The following is a 19,341-nucleotide window of genomic DNA, read 5'->3' on the forward strand; positions in this document are numbered from 1 at the left end:
ACAAGCATAGACTGAGATTTCAGCTCAATTACCTCTTCATTAAGGCTAGGTTCACATTTCCGTCAATTTGTATCAGTCACAATCCGCGGCTCTGGTAAACAACGGAATCAGTTTGGCGGATTCCGTTGTTCCCATAGACTTGTATGAGCGGCGGATTGTGACTGATGATGCTGCGTTGCATCGTCCGCCCGACTGGTCAGACGTGGAACGACTGACAGTCGGGCGGCAGGAACGCAGCCTGTAAAGTTTTTTGAGCAGCGCAATCCAAAGGCTTTCGCTGCGCATGCTCTCTCTGGCTCCCTGCACACGTAACCAGGGTACACATCGGGTTAATAAGCAAAGCACTTTGCTTAGTTACCCGATATTTACCCTGGTTACGTGTGCAAGGAGCCAGCGCTAAGCGGTGTACGCTGGTAACCAAGGTAAATATCAGGTAACCAAGCAAAGTGATTTGCTTAGTTACCCGATATTTACCCTGGCTACGTGTGCAGGGAGCCAGACACTTCCCCGCTCGGCTCTGCCCCCTCCGGCACTCCGCATGTACACACACACACAGACACACACACGTCCCCAGCCATGCAGTCCACGGCACTGACGTCCTGAACGCCATGGCCCCGCTCAGCTCCTCCCACCCCGCACTCCGCCCCCGCACACATTCTCGGCGGTCGAACGATCAGCTGATCACCCGGCGGCCGGCTGCTGTGAGCGATCAGCTGCTGTGAGCGATCAGCTGATCACCCGGCGGCTAGCTGCTGTGAGCGATCAGCTGATCGCTCTCATTAGCCGGCCGCCAGGAGATAATCTGTTTGCTCTCAAAAGCCGGCCGGCTATTGTGAATGATCAGCTGATCGTTCTCTCTTTTACAACGGAGTGCGACAATGAATTCAATTCTTGTCATCCATTGTACAACGCATCAGTCACAAGCGTCAAGCAACGTATGTCACTGATGCAAAACAACGGAAATGTGAACCTAGCCTAAGCCAAAATCTTGATCTACGCATGTGTGCTGCATCTGGCACCATTTCCTGTAGAATCACACTGTGCACAGTCTTCAATAAAATGGCGATGGTGGCAGTGCATGCGCAGATTAAGATTTCAGCTTAAGAAAGAGGTAATTGAGTTGAAATCTTGGTATGCATAGCGCCGCATCCGTCAGCATTTTATTGAATACCGCCACAGAATCACACTGCACATGCCCTGCCACAGCACTCATGGCGGCAATGCAGAATTTCATAAAGGAGGCAGGTCACTGAATAATCAGTAGACCTGTAGAAGAAACAGAGGAGGCAGGTGGGAGGGGTGAAGAAGAAGAAGACCCTACTACCCCCCTCCAAGTCCTGACCCGATGCAAAAGTGATGCATGGAGGATGACATCATGAAAACTTTAAAAGGAAGATTATTTAGCTACCAAAAATCGGCTTTCTTCACTGCAGGTATGCATTTAATCAGCATCACAGTGCCATTGTGGCCATATATTTACTTTATAGTGCTAAATCCTGCTGACAGGTGATCTTTAAAGGCTGCTTCTCTTTATTATGTCTATGGCCACAATTCACCAAAACAATTTAGCCAGAATTCTGAAGTAAATTGATTTAAGATGCTAAATGTTGGAACAACTCTGAGAAGCACAAAAATAGTGACTTTCAGTGTTTTCACGCCAGTTTCTCTCAGCTCTGCCAAAATGGGAGGAGCGGGGACAGCACCAGGAAGCGGTAAGGTTTCTAGCGTGGTCCGCAAAGACCTGTATGTTAAGGCTGTTTTCATATCTGCTTTCAAAGCCTCAGATGCAGTGTTGAAACCGAAATAGTGACAGAGCCTTTCATTTGACGAAGAATCTATTGTTTTATACCATTCAACCAAATATTTCACTCAATTGAAGGATTAGTAAATCGTCAGAAAGATCATCTATACAGAACACTTGTTTAACATATGAAATAATAAAAAAATAAGAATTTTCCAATATTTTCACTTTTTTTTTAATATATACATATTAAATATTACATATTCTCATGTAACATAATTTATCCTGATATAAAATTCTCTGTTATTGCGATATCAACATCTACATTCTTCATTAGAGAGAGGTCAGTAGTAAGCTGCACTGAAGTATCATAAATGGCATTTTTTGAAGAATTCTTTAGCCCATCCATAAAAGCTGTAAGAGAGGTGCGCTTAAATTAAAAATAAAAAGTAATTGGAAAGTGTAAAAGGATTCCTGACTTTTTAGCGATAGTTTTATTTGGGTAGAACTTAATCAGCTTCCAGAGTCTTGGTGTCTAAAAGTCTAAAACACAATGCTGGCATTCGAGTTCTCTTCTGTTTCGTCCTTATTTTTTTTATTTTTCAAATATTGGTGGAAATGTAAACTGCTGCAAAATATGGTCGCTCTATATAAATAAAATGTAATAATAAAATGGAGCATCACAGTCTTCTGTAAATCCAACTTCATCTAAGGTAAAGCTCATGTTCATCCTCATACAGGCTTAATAAGCCGTCCTGTCTTTCATCAGTGTCTGGTAGATCTTTCCAGAGCAGTATATACTTTCCTAGCAAACATAAGCAAACCAGGAGTGAACATCCATCAGTACAGTCTTAAAACTCATTAACTGAAAGTATACGTAAAATTCAGTTCATGTTATGTTTTAGCACATATATGACATTTTCCAGTATTTTTTTTTTTTCAAATATTTTATTTCGGATTTAAGCACACTGATATTTTACAGCTGTGGGAGCTCAGAAGCATATTATCCATGAGGCCTGGTAAATACAAAATCAAATAGAAAATTATTCCTCTTACCCACAAGGCTCATGACATGCAACCTCAAGTTCCATGAAATATGTTGGCGCAATATAAAGATTATAGGGGGAGAATGGTGTGCAGAGACTAGTGCAGCTAGGAGCAGACAGTGCTTCACAGTAAAGGCCGCTTTAAACGCAACGACATCGCTAACGAGAAATTGCTGGGGTCACCTACGAGCGACGGCTAACGATCCGAAAAACTACAAAAATCGTTGATTGTTGACACGTCGTTCCTTTCCCAAATATCGTTGCTCATTTTGGACGCAGGTTGTTTGTCGTCCCTGAGGCAGCACACAACGCTACGTGTGACACCCCGGGAACGACGAACAACAGCGTTTCTGCGTCCTCCGGCAACGAGGTTGGAGTGACGTTAATGTGGCTGCTCTCCACCCCTCCGCTTCTATTGGTGGCTTGCTGTGTGACGTCGCTGTGACGCCGCACGAACCTCCCCCTTAAAAAAAAGAGTTTGTTCGCCGGCCACAGCGACGTCGTTAGGAAGGTATGTGCGTGTGACGCGTACTAGCAATATTGTTCGCCATGGCAGCGATATGCCCGTAAAGCACGCACAACGGGAGCGGGTGCGATCGCTAGCGACATCGCTAGCGATGTCGCAAGCGTGTAAAGCGGCCTTAAAGCCTTGGGCACATGCTGCTTTTTTTCTTTTTTTTTTGTGCAGTTTGTGGCCCTAAACTGCATGTAGGACCTTACCCAGCAAAGTCTTTGAGAAATCCGAAAGGCTGTGCGCACATTGCTTCTTTTTTGCTTGTAGTTTTGGTTGCAGAAAAAAGAAGCAGCATGTCACTTCTTTTCTCGATTTTTCCCAGCGTTTTGCCATTGACAATGTTAAAAAAAAAACCCGGCAAAAACACATGCATTTTTTGATGCGTTTTTTTCTGCCAGAGGGTGCATTTTTCGCTGGAGAAACAAAACTGCATTGTGTGCACATACCCTAATAGACATGAATCCCTCTATTGCTCCATTACCTTTGGCTGCAACTCTGAGAATTGCTGGAGAGAGACAGTGATGATCCAGGGCAAGAACACATGGAGTGCACTGGCAGTTCTGTAACCTCGTGTGTGAGGACAGTGAGCCCTGGAGCTGCACTACAACTACAGACCAGCCAAGTTGCCAAGAGTTCCCCACCTCTGTGTGGTTTCCTACATAGAAGACTCATGCCTTTCATTCCCTGCATCAGAAAGCCCTTGGATCCTGAGGCACCAGGCTGGAACCCTGTGTGACCTCAGAACTGCTACGGTACATCAAGGCAAGGAGTGAATAGTTACTGCTAGGACTTGTTCCACTGTTGGGAATTATAATAAAGCTATCTATAAGGGAGCACTGCTGGAACTTGTTCCACGAATGAGGAGTTTATGACAGGACCAGCTGTAGAGGGAATTTTGTTCCCATTGTATAAACTGTATTAACAGCTACTGAAAAAGCAGCAACATCTGCGGCAACCGAGGCCCCAACTTGGGACTGAATTATTTTCATGGCTGCAACCATTTGTAGACTAATGGTGATAACTTAAAGGGGCTTTACACGCAACGACATCGCTAACGAGATGTCGTTGAGGTCACGGAATTCGTGACGCACATCCAGCCTCGTTAGCGACGTCGTTGCTTGTGAAACGTATGAATGGATACGAACGATCAAAATTACTTACCTAATCGTTGATCGTTGACACGTCGTTCTAATCCCAAATATCGTTGCTGTTGCAGGACGCAGGTTGTTCGTCGTTCCTGAGGCAGCACACATCGCTACGTGTGACACCCCAGGAACGACGAACAACACCTAACCTGCGTCCTCCGGCAACGAGGTGGGCGTCACTTTCTTTTGGCTGCTTCTCCACCCCTCCGCTTCTATTGGACGGCTGCCGTGTGACGCTGCACGAACCGCCCCCTTAGAAAGGAGGCGGTTCACAGGCCACAGCGACGTCGCTAGGCAGGTAAGTATGTGTGACAGGTCCGAGCGATGTTATGCGCTACGGGCAGCGATTTGCCCGTGACGCACAACCAACGGGGCTAGCGATGTCGCTGCGTGTAAAGCAGCCTTTAGGAGTGTGCTTCTTGTAAGTTAAAGGGAAAGCGTAATCTCTAACATTCAGGTTTATTGCAAAGCACTTCTTGAACCTTTATAATAGATTGTGAAATTTTTTATCCCACTTGGAAGTGTCACCATTTGGTCCCCTATAAATAAACCTGTTAAGTGTTTATGCATTCCCTTACAGCTTACAACAAACAAAGAAATCTGGTTGTGCAACTAAAGCAACCAAACAATAGTATTATGCCCAATAAAAGTATTATTATTCAAAGTTTAAAACAACCATCTGAGATAAATATATATTCAAATACGTTTTTCTGAAAATAGCCGATGTTACATAAAAACTTGGGGGGGGGGGGGCGCGACAGTGTTCACAGTCTATATATAAGCAGGTTAAGAATATAAATAACAGACCATTCACCCTTAAAGTGCTTGTATCTAAACAAATGATATGGGTAAAGTCAGTGTATGAATAATGATATTACTGCTAACCAATAGTAGCTGTGACCTATATGTCCCCCCGCCCCAACGTATGTTTCGCTCTTCTTCGTCAGGTAACGAGTAATATGAGGGAAATCGCTATGTTTATATAGCCGAGAAACACCTGTAAATGCTTATAGTAAGAGCGCTCTGGAATTAGAGTATTTTACTTCTGGGTATTACTGATGCATGCGCTAATATTACAAACTGGGGCTGAAGTGAAAGGCTTCCGGAAAAACATGGAGCATGCACCACCGATGTCATCCCCCATGCGGTCCATCACCCCACGGTCTGTGAAACGCAAGCGCATCGCCGCTATGTGATAGCAGCGCATGCGTCATGCATTCCGGGTTGCCATGTCGACGATGCTCCAGGGAGAGCCGGGTGCGCATGCGCTCATTCTGGAGCTAGATCACTGGATTAAAACCTAATTGGGAACCATGTGCTACCACTGACAATGGAGAAGAATTAAAAGAAAAGATGAACAAATAGAGGTTTTACATAAACAAATACACAAACATCTTTGAGGGGAAATACTTCATAAATATTTGCAGGATCTAGAAAAAGATATGGAAAACTCAGCAAAAATTAAAAAATATCAAAGAGACGCAAAAGATTATGAAATTACTTAAATTTATCTGTTTCTTCAATATCCTCTAAAGATGATAGCATAGCTTCTACTCAGGATCAAGACTTGCAAACATACTGTATAGTAATTGACGTACGCATTATGAAGGAAAAAGAAAAGGTTATGAGACGTCTGAGAAAACGAATGGCAATAAACAAACTAACCATCTTTAGGTAATTTATTTATCTTCACTTACCCTAAACAATGCCCACTTGAATATTTTGGAAAAAGGCTCAACATTTTCACCTAGATGTATTCGAGACAATAAAAGACGTGAATCTTTTTGTGAGAAAGCTCATCTTTAAAAGGCTGTATGGTAAATCTGAAACATATGACTTTTTCAACACATCAAAAGAAAAGGAAGCTTTAGAAATCTTAGGGGTACTTTGCACGCTGCGACATCGCAAGCCGATGCTGCGATGTCGAGCGCGATAGTCCCTGCCCCCGTTGCAGCAGCGATATCTTGTGATTGCTGCCGTAGCGAACATTATCGCTACGGCAGCGTCACACGCACTTACCTGCCCTGCGACGTCACTCTAGCCGGCGACCCGCCACCTTATTAGGGGGGCGGGTCGTGCGGCGTCATAGCGACGTCACACGGCAGGCAGCCAATAGAAGCGGAGGGGCGGAGATGAGCGGGATGTAAACATCTCGCCCCCCTCCTTCCTGCCGCAGAGCTGGCGTTAGACGCGGTGACGCAGGTAGGAGATGTTCCTCGCTCCTGCGGCTTCTCACACAGCGATGTGTGCTGCCGCAGGAACGAGGAACAACATCGTACCTGTCACTACTGCCAAATTATGGAAATGTCGGACCCTACACCGATGATACGATAACGACGCTTTTGCGCTCGTTAATCGTATCAAAAAGGATTTACACACTACGATATCAACTGCGACGCCGGATGTGCGTCACTTTCGATTTGACCCCACCGATATCGCACCTCCGATGTCGTAGTGTGCAAAGCGCGCCTTAGAATGTCTAGCTGAAGAGGAAACCACATCGCAGGTCAGTACATAACCAACCCATCTTTATAATAAATTAAAAAAAATTCCACCTTTAAGTACCTGTCCAACTGTGGAAATATTTGTGAAGTTGGTCACAGAGGAGATAGAGCAATTACCCCAGATTGATATGCCTGTAATTGATAAGTCCGAGAAAAAGGCATTACTTGAATTAAATTCCTGGACTGATGTAGTGTTTAAAAATGCTGATAAAGGGGGCAATTTAGTTATTTAGCCCAACAGTATGTATGAATAACAAGGAAATAAACTTTTGCTTGATAAAACCGGTTATAAAAAAATTAGTTTCTAACCCCCTAACTACATTCCAGGCCCAGTTGGCGGATATTTTGGAAAAAGCCTATGAACAGAATATTATCCCTAAAAATTTGATGGAAGCTATGCTGGTCACAAAACCCTGTATGCAAACATTGTATCTTATTCCAAAGTTGCACAAAGATCCTTTAGATTCCCCCAGATCGTCCTATAGTGGCTGCTAATGCTGGATTGTGTGAAATAACCTGTCAAGCAATTGATTTTTATTTGAAACCTTTGGTCGCTACTTTACCCTCTTATATCAAGGACACCACGTTGCCACTATGTAGATTGGGTTAACTGCATTTGAAACATGGCAAGATCCTTGTGACGGCGGATGTGGAGACCTTGTATACGTCCATCCGACATACTGATGGACTAAGGGCAGTGACATGGTTTCTTCGCTCAAGTAGCATTGATCCACCAATGGCGGAATTGATTAAACACACAATTGTTTTATTTTTAAAAATCAGATTGTTTTGCAACTACAAGGTAAAGCTGGTGTCACACACAGCGACAACGACAACGACGTCGCTGCTACGTCACCATTTTCTGTGACGTTGCAGCGACGTCCCGTCGCTGTCGCTGTGTGTGACATTCAGCAACGACCTGGCCCCTGCTGTGAGGTCGCCGGTCGTTGCTGAATGTCCAGCTTCATTTTTTGGTCGTCACTCTCCCGCTGTGACACACACATCGCTGTGTGTGACAGCGAGAGAGCGACGAAATGAAGCGAGCAGGAGCCGGCACTGGCAGCTGCGGTAAGCTGTAACCAGCGTAAACATCGGGTAACCAAGGGAAGACCTTTCCCTGGTTACCCGATGTTTACGCTGGTTACCAGCCTCCGCCGCTCTTGCTGCCAGTGCCGGCTCCTGCACTGTGACATGTGGCTGCAGTATGCATCGGGTAATTAACCCGATGTATACTGTAGCAAGGAGAGCAAGGAGCCAGCGCTAAGCAGTGCGCGCGGCTCCCTGCTCTCTGAACTGTGACATGTAGCTGCAGCACACATCGGGTTAATTAACCCGATGTGTGCTGCAGGAGAGCAAGGAGCCAGCGCTAAGCGCGGCTCCCTGCTCTCTGCACATGTAGCACAGCGACGTTATGATCGCTGCTTCTGCTGTGTTTGACAGCTAAGCAGCGATCATAACAGCGACTTACAAGGTCGCTGTTACGTCACCGAAAATGGTGACGTAACAGCGACGTCGTTGTCGCTGTCGTTTAGTGTGAACCCAGCTTAAGGCTATGGGGACCTCTTGTGCCGCCTCCTATGCTAATTTGTCTTTAGGAGCATTTGAGAGTGACATTGTTCAGAGTAACCCATTGAAGGATATTAAAAAAATGCATAACTGGAGTAGATATATCGATGATATATTATTTGTATGGGAAGGCTCCTTGGAACAACTAGATGTTTTCATAGCAAATCTTAACAATGATCTTAGCATTAAACTGACATATACATCAGGTTTAAAACTCAATTTTTTGGAGATTTCTATTCAGGTTACACCTGAAGGAGAGAAACACACAGACGTTTTTAGAAAACCTATAGCCACCAACTCTCTGCTACTTGCAAGTTAATAACACCCAAAATCTACTAACCAAGGTATTCCTATAGTTCAGTACCTCAGAATTAAACGTATTTGCTCTGATGAAGAAACTTTTGAAAATGAAGCATGTGATTTGTATCAGAGGTTTAGAGACAGAAGTATGGCCATAGGTAGATTCGCCAGGGATAAAACAGAGCAAAAAATATACCTAGAAACCAATTACTGTATAAAGATCAGTCCGAGAAGAATTTAAAAAAAGATGAGGATAATGCTTGGCTGATAACAACATTCAATAATCAATGGGATAATCTGTATCGGATCATGAGAAAACATTGGAAGATTCTGCAGGTCGACTACCCTGAAACGTTTTTGCCTCCAACACCCCAAATTACAGCAAGGAGGAGTAATAACCTTAGAGACATACTGGTAAGAAGTGATTATGACCCGTTTAAAAAAAACAAAAACACAGAAAGCGGGATTCCAGATGGCTTCTACCTATGCAGTCATTGTAAGGCTTGTGTAAATTTGAAAAAAAGTAAAAAATTTACAAATGCCGATGGATCTAAGGAATTTATAATGTTAAAAGCATCTAACATGTTCTTTGCAGGGCATTATCTACTTAGCCAAATGTCCCTGTAATAGAATGTATGTGGGAATGACAACAAGAGAGTTAAAATTTGTGTCAGGGAACATGTACGAGATATAGGTAAAGCTAAGATGGAAACAGAGGAAGAAAACCTGAAAACTCTACCCATACATTGCAAACGGTTTCATGGATCTGACTCAAGATTACTGGATATTCAAGCAATAGACCAGGTATCATTGGGGATTAGAGGAGGGAATTTATTTAAGTTCTCTCACAGGTGGAAAGTAACTGGATTTATAGATTTTGTACAGTGGCACCAGTAGGGCTAAATGAAAATTTTGGTTTTTCATCATTTCTATAAATGGACATCATTATTTTAATGTTATGTATATCTATGTACAATATATATGCAAAGCATCTAATAATAGGCTAGTTTAGCCTACCCCACAGTGGGTTTTGTATGTACGCATATATACATCGATAAATATTTTATGGTGGAATTACCTTTATAGGGTTTTAATATTTAAATTTTTTGATAAATGATTATTCAATTTTATATTTGGATTTTTATTTATTCTATTTTTATTTTTCCTAGTATTGGCGGTCCAAAGGGGTTTACAGTGAGAAGATAGCTTCACATTGACTTTGGATATCGTTCAAGTCATTATTTATTAATTTACAGTCATTATATTGTCAATTATGGGGTTTACAATTAATATTTATCTATACTTTTTATTCACTAAATAGTATGATAATATTTGTCACTAATTTATATGGATTATATATGGTATATTTCTTATCTGTGTAGTTAATCTTTATATTTGTTATTATATAAAAAAAAGTTTTCTTCTTTAATATTATACTATATTGAATGATTCATTATTTCATATTAATTTCTGTACAATCAATTTGCACTATATACTGTAAAATTTTATCTTATAATTATGGATTTCTTCAACTGTAATTCACTTATAATTTGATACCTTCATATTCTCCATTGTCGGTGGTAGTGTGACGCCCTGGCAAAACCAGGTAGTCACACATAGGCCCCCGCACAACACCTTTCCTCACAGGGTTACACACAGCCGACCTGAAACCCTAGTCACCCCCCTAGGGAAGGACAGGCACACCAGTGGGCGGGACCAGGCGGATGGAGAACGCCCACCTAGGGGTCTGGAGAGCCCGCGGTGGGAAAAGCAGTTGAAGTTTAGAGCTCAAGTTGAGTGGAGGAGGTGAAGCTCAAGCACAGAGAGCAGAGGCGACGGGGTTGGAACCCTGGTGCATTGGCTAGGTGGCAGACGGTGGTCCGTGTCTAGCAGGAGATGGGAAGACGGCAGCCAGAGATCCGAGGTGGACCGGGGCAGGGTTGGAGCCCGCCGGTACAGACACCGGAGAACTGACCCGGAAACCGTGCACAGAGGGGGTACTTGGACCCTGAAGCCAGGACCGGAACCAACGGCCTAGGTAATTAACCAATTGAGGGCAGGATTATAGGTCCTGTCCCAACCAACTGTCCCAAAAGCAGTCAACCACCCACAGAGAGGAATATGGCATCCGCCAGGGCCCGTTAGATCATACGGGTCAGCGTCAACGGGCACGGCTCCCAACAATAGTACCGGGAGCGGACTCCCGCGTTCCATACCGGGAAGTCCACCACATCACAACACAGTGCAGAGGAAAGTGACACAGACCACCAGCCCGGGTGGGGGACCAGCGTACACCTGGCCGCGGCTGCCGGCCACCAGCACCTTGGTTAATCACCGGAATTGTCTGATTTCTTTAACCGTGACTAAGCTGAGACTCCTTGGTCTGAGCAGGCGCGCCGGCCCCTGCCATCACCGTCCCCTGCACCAAGTCACCAGGTCCCGGGGAAACCATCCCTACCCACGGAGGGGTTAATAACCAGCTGCTAACCCATCACCCCGGGTGTCCCACAGCAGCAGCGGTGGTGCCATACTTCACCACAGACCGTGGGTGGCGTCACACACCGACTACGGTAAATCCCGTACAAATACGTTCCCCTTTTATTTGGAGTGTCCACGTGACCCCCAGGTCCGGAGAATCCCTCGAGCCACACTGCGGGTCCGGATCAGAGCAGCCCGGCTGCTACTGACATGGGAGCGGCACAGTAGCACATAGTTCCCAATTAGGTGTTAATCCAGTGATCTAGCTACGGAATAAACAAATCCGCACCCGGCTCTCCCTGGCACATCATCGCCATGGCAGTCCTGAATGCATGATACATGCGCTGCTATCACATAGCTGTGATGCACTTGCATTCCACAGCCTGTGGGACGATGGACCACATAGGAGATGACGTCGGCGGCGCATGTGCCATATTTTTCTCGGAGGGATTTCATTTCAGCCCCAGTTTGCATGCGTCAGAAATATCCGAAATATAAAATACTATAATTCCGCAGCGCTATTACTATAAGAATTTACAGGTGTTTTTGGGCTATATAAACATAGTGATATACCTCCTATTACTCGCTCCCTGACGAAGAAGAGCGAAACATACGTTGGGGTGACGGGGGCGCATAGAGCACAGCTATTATTGGTAAGCAATAATATCATGACTGACTTTACGCATATCATTTGATTAGACACAAGCACTTTGAGGGTGGATGGTCTGTTATTTATATTCTTAACCTGCTTATATATAGACTGTTGACACTATGTCACCCCCCGCCCCATGTTTTTATGTGGCACCGGCTATTGTCAGAAAAATGTATTTGAATATATATATTTATTTCAGATGGTTGTTTTAAACTTTGAATAATAAATAATACTTTTATTGGGCATAAAAATCTGGTTTGGTTGCTTTATTTGTACAACCAGGTTCCTTTGTTGTATTTTGTATTGAGTTTCTGGCCCAGATATACTTACTGGCGCTATCTTATGTGAACAAGTGTGTTATTCCCTTATAGCTTCCAGCAAGATTGAGGTTGAGGTGATACACCATATGGAGTTGAAAACTACTGGACATCCTGTCCACAGAGGTGACTTAAAGAGGTGTTATATTATTATTAATTATAATATTTTATTGCGATCAATACCCTTTGTGACCTACAGGTTAAGATTTTATGCTTCTAAACTATGCTAAGTTCTGCTTCTGTGTCGTTATCACTCATTGGTCTCCTTAAATACTACTTATTGACATCCATTCTTTGCAGCCAAGACAGCAAAACTGGGTCTGTTATTTAACAGATAGTGAAGAATCCTGGCTGACCATGTTGACCCTAATAAAGTCCATCATGGTTCCTCAGTAGACAGTACTATCTTTGCTAGTAACGGATGAGCAAATTCTAATGGCATCCATATACCTTAGATCACTGTCGCTCAAAAATGTATCAGGTTTCTCTAAAGACTCCCCCATATGCTCAGAGTTTATATGTTATATGTTTTCAATGGAGAGAAAAGTAAGCCACTGCCAAACATCTTTGGCAGCAGCTTACCTCCAAGAACAAATGCCTATAATAGATGCATATCTGCCTCAACATCATCTGTCGGAAAGTTGGCCATTTCCACAGACATAGCCAGATTCCAACAACCAAACATTATTTTCTTCTATAATCTTTATTACTTCCATTATCTTTTATTCAGGACATCTGTCTGATTTTCTGGAATTTCTTTCGTAATTTTTCAATAAAAGCTTGCTTGATCTAATATGTCCTCCACTTGTTGTGCTAATACCAAAGACATATTCATTCACCACACACTCCTTATTTCATGCTGATAATGAGATGGAGATATATACTATATAGTTTGTACTGTATGTTCCACAATTCAGCTCTGCTCAGTGGCTAAACAAATTTAAAGAGAATCTGTCTGAAACTGTAACCCCCAAATCATGTTTATGACACTGTAGCCCTTCGAAAGATCAAACTTTATGACCCCAAAGTGCTGCTCCACCAGTGAAGTTGTGTTTTGAAGTGCATTAGGCTACGATGGTGCCACACTAGCCGTCTACAAGAGCAAACGACCGGTCAAAATCAGCCAGGGGAGAAATAGCGTTTAGAAGCTAAAAGAGCAGCACTCCAGCCCAATGCACTACTAGATTCAACTGCAAAACAAGATTTCCTACTGCTGGAGCTGTGCTTAGAAGTCATAAAGGGATCAAATTGCTTATCTTTTAAAGGGCTACACAATCATATTAATGGTTTGGGTGGATGTGGGAGGGGTGTTGGGATGAGGGGATGTTTCTGACTTGTTTTTTTAAGCACCAAAATAGGATTATATAATAGCAATGTTACAAAAGTAGGTTATTATATCATATCAATGTTACAAATATTTTAAAATATAGAGAAGGAAGTTAATAAAAAAAATACAGAATATTTTCTTAAAAGGTAAGGTGTCGCTTTTTTATTTTTGTATTAATAGTGAATATGGAATCAATTATTTTTAATACAAAATTAAATTGTTTATTTAGTTTTTATTTCATTCTATTTTTACTGAAACACTGGGCACTGCCATCTTGGAGTAACGACAGTTACTCACCTCCTTTATGGCAGCTCTCTGTGCATTGGATCTGATAGACGGGCTCTGACACTATACTTTTCACTGAGAGCTCCCTGCTGTGAGCTGGACATGCCCCTGGGCTGTCCAGATTACAGCAGAGGTAGGAGATCGCCACCATCTTTATGGAGCTCACAGCATATGCTGTGTGCTGAATTTTCCCCCTGGCACCTGCTCTGCCTGGGGTGAGTAGCGGGGCAGGGCAGCGGTGATTGCATCGTAACTGATCCTGGCATGCTGCTCCCCACCCCACCGCTCCCCACCCCCTCCCCTGCCGCTCACCACCACCACCACCCCCTTTGCTCCCCCCCCGTTGCTCACCCCCCACTCTGCCTATCACCCCCGCTCATGTGTGCTCACCTTGGGCCTCCTTTTCTAACAGCTCCTCACTGCTCTTGTGACGCCCTGGACTAGCCAGGTAGTCGCAGACATACCAACATACACACCCCCCACCCTAGACAGTAACAACAGTCAACCAAAAACCCTTGTTGGCTCCCTCCAGGGTCTGATGTCCACACCAGGTGGGGCGGAGCCAGGCGGTTGGCCCCACCCACCGAGGAGTTCACAGGCCTGGAGGCGGAAAAAGCAGTCAGTTAGAGTTTGGAGGTGAAAGTGAGAGGAGTAAAACGTCTGCGTGTGCCTGGGCAGGAGCCCAGGCACTGACAGCAAGGTTGGCAGACGGTGGTGGCCGTCTGCAGGAGTTGGTGGAACTCTGCAGAGTCGTAAGGACCGGGGCTGGGCTGTGGCCCACCGGTACCGAATCGGGGAGCGGAGTGAAGCTAAGCATACAGGCAGGGCCATCGGACTCCAACCAGGCTTGGAGCCGCCGTCAATAGTCAAATCCGAGTGTGACAGGAACCCCAGGGGTTCCCCAACAACCGAGTCCCGACAGAAGGCAACAGTCAACACCGTGAGGATATACAGCCACCGCCACAGGCTAGAGATCCAAGGGCTAGCGCCTGCGGGCAAAACGGGCTCCTACGGCACCTATACACCGGGGAGCGGACTACTGGTGGGCAACCACAGGAGTCAGAACATTCTAAAAGGTGCAGGGAAAGACAGCCACCATCAGCCATCCGGGGAGAGCACAACAACACTGCAACCGGCTGCAGGACCCGTCCATCCGGCCGTTTTGGTTTACCAGAGACTCTGTCAGTGATTGTATGAGTGAGTAAACCAGTGCCGTCCGGCACCGCACCGCACTGTCCCTGCAACCCTGCACCCCAGCCATCCAGCCTCCCCGTTACACCACCGGGCCCCAGGATCACCAACCCCCTACTCACGGAGGGGACAACATCCTAGCTGCTCCCTACCATCTCTTCCGGGATCCCCGTCACCAGCAGCGGTGGTGCCATCATCACCACGTCCAGTGGGTGGCGTCACGAACAATCTCCCCCACCCAAACTATCCCTTTTCACTCACGGGCGAGGAGCGCTGCTCGAGTCCCCGGGTCCAGCCCACCGCTTGAGCCACCGAGCAGCAGCAGCCCTGGACCCGAGCGTGGCGAGCGCGTCCCCTCCGCCCGCGACACTCTGTGCTGGGATCGCTAAGGGGAGGAACAGACACCAGGCTGACAGGACAGGCTGCCAGGGGTGGAGGTCTGAGGTGAGTGCATGCGGCTGAGAGCAGTGATCGTGGTGTGACATCTGTAGTGCAGTGCCGTTCAGACTGCAGATCACCCCACCTCGTCGCATGTCACCTCAGATCTCCTAACCCGGCCGGCAGCACAGTATATGGGGGGACGGGATACAGTGGGGCACGGGATACAGTGGGGCGAGGGATACAGTGAAGGGATGCCAGATATCCTTAGTGACACTTTAGACAAATTAAGATCACTTTGCGGTCACTAACAATATGGTTCCGCACTGTGATCATAAACTTCATCCTTCCTTATCATTTTGCAAACAGCCAGAACAGGAGGGGGGCGTGACATCACACACAGGAGAGCAGATTCCACTCACTTTTACTGCTGTTGTAATGCGAGCTAGTTGTATAGCAGGTAGTGCTGAGCGGACCCGGACTGTAAACGTGCGGATCCGCGCGGTTTCAGCGCTATTCCCGGGCCGGACCTGGGCGCGGGATTTCAGCTGCATGATCCGGAATCGGCAATTAAAAAAAAGGTTAAAAAACAATAAATAAATGAGCGTTTCATACTTACCAGACTCTGTCATGGCGGCACACTTGCTTCCGGGTTGCGCTTTCACTTCCTGTGCTGTGCACGCAGTCACACAGCTTTCCGTGCTTTCCCCGCCCACCGGCCGTCCTCTCAGCTGTGATTGGTTCCTGGCTGACGCGCCCCCAGCCTGTGACAGCTCTGCCGTGCAGTCATCGCAGCTCAGTAATAGGCTGCTAGGCTGCACTCAGAGCGGGCAGCCGTGCTCTATGGCTGCTCGCTCTGACATGCAGCAGAGCTGGATGTGTCGCCGCTGGATCTCGTGTGGATTACGCCGGAGTGCTGGGATAATAAAGTGGTGAAGGAGGAGGCTGCGTTTCTACTTTATTCCAAATAAAGGATTTCTGTGTGTCTTGTTTATTTACTCAAATTGTCTCTCCAGTAAAGGAGACAAACTCTAGCACAGCGCCACCTATTGGAAGTAGCGATCCTAAAAGTCACAAGTAGATTTTTAACAATCCTTTGCAATATGACTCAGGATATATAAGCCAGATCAGAATCCCAATTTGCAGACACGGTGTTTCGGGGTGCTTGCCCCTCGTCAGTGCAAAGTATAGGGTGTCTGATCTGGCTCATGAGAAAGCTATGTGGGGACCACTATTCTCCTTAAGGAGACTTTGCAAGCCAGTCTGGCTGCCAAATAAGGGGACTTATAGCTGCCACGCCCCTCTAGGAAATATTGTTTATTTACTGTAATTTACAGGTTTGTGATGTGGGTATCTCACAGACGCCTGTGCGATCACAAACCTGGGGTTCAATAGCAGCCATGCGCTGTTATTAACCTCTGCTATTACCTTGATTGCCACCGCACCAGGTCAATCAAGATGAGCCGATATCGCACTGCAATGGCCACATCTAACAGATGCGACCATACCAGGCGGCTGCGGGCTGAGGATATACCAGACCCCGGCCGGCGTTATCATGGCTGGGAATGTAAATTGGGGGGGGGGGAAATCGCATGTGTTTTTTTTTTTTTTTAATTATTTATTTAAATTTACAAACAAAAAAAAAAAACGCATGCGGTTTATCTTAGGTAGAAGTCACAGTGAGGGACTCCCACAAGTGTGACATCGTAGCACAGCCGCACACACATCTGACAGGAGTGTGCATGTGTTTCTAGGTACATGCGCGCTCATGTTCAGACAATGGCTGGCTGTGACGGGTGATGTCAGACCCGCACGTGTCTGACAGCGCATCACCGACGCAGCTGCACACTTCTGACAGAAGCGTGCATGTGTTTCTAGGTACATGCACGCTCATGTTCAGACAGGCGTCAAAACACCGCGATTTTTTGCCAGGAGGTGTAGATTGGATGCAGAAACATGGTGTAAAAATCACAGCATCAAATTTGCATCCCTTGGCCCCCAAAAATAAAAACAAAATAAAAAATTGCCACAGGTGGAAATTTGGTGCTGAAAGCTGGTGCAGACGATTTCAGCACCAAATGTGCACCTCCTGGCAAAAAAACGAGGCAAAAATCGCGGAAAAATAACCGCGGCAAAAACCGCGGCATAAAAATTGCATCAAAACACTGCGATTTTTTGCCAGGAGGTGTAGATTGGATGCAGGAATATGGTATAAAAATTTCAGCACAAAATCTGCATCTCTTAGCCAAAAAAACTGCGCTTTTTCTGCTAGGAGATGCAGGTCTGTGAACTCAGTGACCTCCACCTGAGGTCAGGAAACCTGCGATCACAGATGAAGGACCGTGGGAACCTCCAGCTGTGATCGCAAATGACCTGAGTGACGTCACCGCTTAATGCGCAACTCATTCATTCTCTGGAGATCAAAGAGAGCGGGCACAACTCTGATATTCAGATGTAGCAGAGCTGAAGCGGCGTGGGACTTCTCCTGTGGATTACGTCCGAGCTGCAGGGTATTTGGGGGTTAATAAAGAGGTGAAGGAGGAGTGTTTTGTACTTTATTCCAAATAAAAGATTGTTCTCTGTGTTTGTGTTTATAGGGAACCTGTCATCAGAAATTTAGCTATAAAGCTAAAAGTTCCCATCCTGCTCAGCAGCAGGAAATGGATGGGAAGGAGGTGACGTCCGGTCATCAGGCCAGCGAGCGCTTGCGCATAACGCTGGAGTAATAGGGGAAAGTGCGGTCACGAGGTTATGGGCGGCACTTGCTGATGACACTCACAGCGCCGCCCATAACCTCGTGCCCGCGCAAAGCGTCACCAGCGGTCACACGTGCACACAGTGCACGGCACCGCTGCAGTGGAACAGCGCATGCGCGGGACCACGGGCACCCAGGGGCGGTGCCCTGAGCTTTGAAATTCAGCGTTCGGGGGCGGCGTAAATCTGCAGGAGGAACAGCAACGGACCCCAGGCAGCCCGCCCCCATGGAAGATTTAAGAAATTTGCATAAGAAAAGGTACAAGTTTACAAAGTGTTTATTTTGGTATAAAAGGTGCCACAAAAACTATAGGAAGCTTCCTAGAATGCAGCCCAGGAGCTGCAGAGGGGGGAACTTTTAGCTTTATAGCTAAATTTCTGATGACAGGTTCCCTTTATTTACTGTCACTTACAAGTTTGTGTGATGCAGGTATCTGATAGACGCCTGTGCCATCACACAAACCTAGGGTGTAGCAACAGCCATGCGCCGCCGCTAACCCTGCTATTACCCCTACTGGCACCGCATCACGCCACCGGGAAGAGCCGGTATCGCATACCGGTATGTCGCATCTAACTGATGCGACATACCGGACGGCTGCGGGCTGAGGATGTACCAGCCCCCGGCCGGCGTTATCATGGCTGGATATGAAGATTAGGGTGGACCGCACGTCGTTTTGTTTTTCTTTTTACTTTCACCAGAGTCACACGTGCGAGGGGCTCACGCGAGTCTGCTATGGCTGCACCCGGCAACCTCGCACGTGTGACTCCGGGCACTGGATACACAGCACAGATACAGCGCGACGGCTGGGGCTGCATCAGAGCGCTATAACTGTGCTGCCAAGTGTTTACTACTGTGAACTGACTGACAGACTGTACTGCTTTCCCCGCCCACCAGCCATCCTGTCATTGGTTGCAGTTAGTCTAGCTGCAACCAACGCGAGCCAGTGGGCGGGGAAAACAATGAATATTGAATTGTCTGCTCCGGAAGGTAACAGCGTGACCCGGAAGGAATGTGCCGCCATGACAGCGCCTCTGTGAGTATGCCGCGCTTGCTCCTAGCCCCCTAGCCCCTCCACAAACGTTTTTAACCTCCGGATTCCGGTTCCCATTGACTTATATGGGCACCGGATTCCGGAGCGGATC

At 46.2% G+C, this 19,341-nt stretch overlaps 1 protein-coding gene across 2 annotated transcripts in view; it reads right to left on the reverse strand.

Annotated features, from left to right (window-relative positions):
- Positions 1-19,341, reverse strand: part of FAM72A (family with sequence similarity 72 member A) — a 149,203-nt gene that overhangs the window by 48,215 nt on the left and 81,647 nt on the right. Inside the window, exon 5 of one of the 2 annotated variants that reach the window (XM_075333690.1) lies at positions 1,973-2,546. The exons of the other annotated variant lie outside the window; for it this stretch is intronic. Coding sequence (XP_075189805.1) covers positions 2,446-2,546 — 101 coding nt within the window. The 3' untranslated portion in view covers positions 1,973-2,445. Of the gene's footprint in view, positions 1-1,972; positions 2,547-19,341 lie in introns of those variants that run through there. 2 annotated transcript variants of the gene reach the window in all.

Source organism: Anomaloglossus baeobatrachus, chromosome 2 (genome assembly GCF_048569485.1).
Source record: "Anomaloglossus baeobatrachus isolate aAnoBae1 chromosome 2, aAnoBae1.hap1, whole genome shotgun sequence".
Classification (NCBI taxonomy): Eukaryota; Metazoa; Chordata; class Amphibia; order Anura; family Aromobatidae; genus Anomaloglossus; species Anomaloglossus baeobatrachus.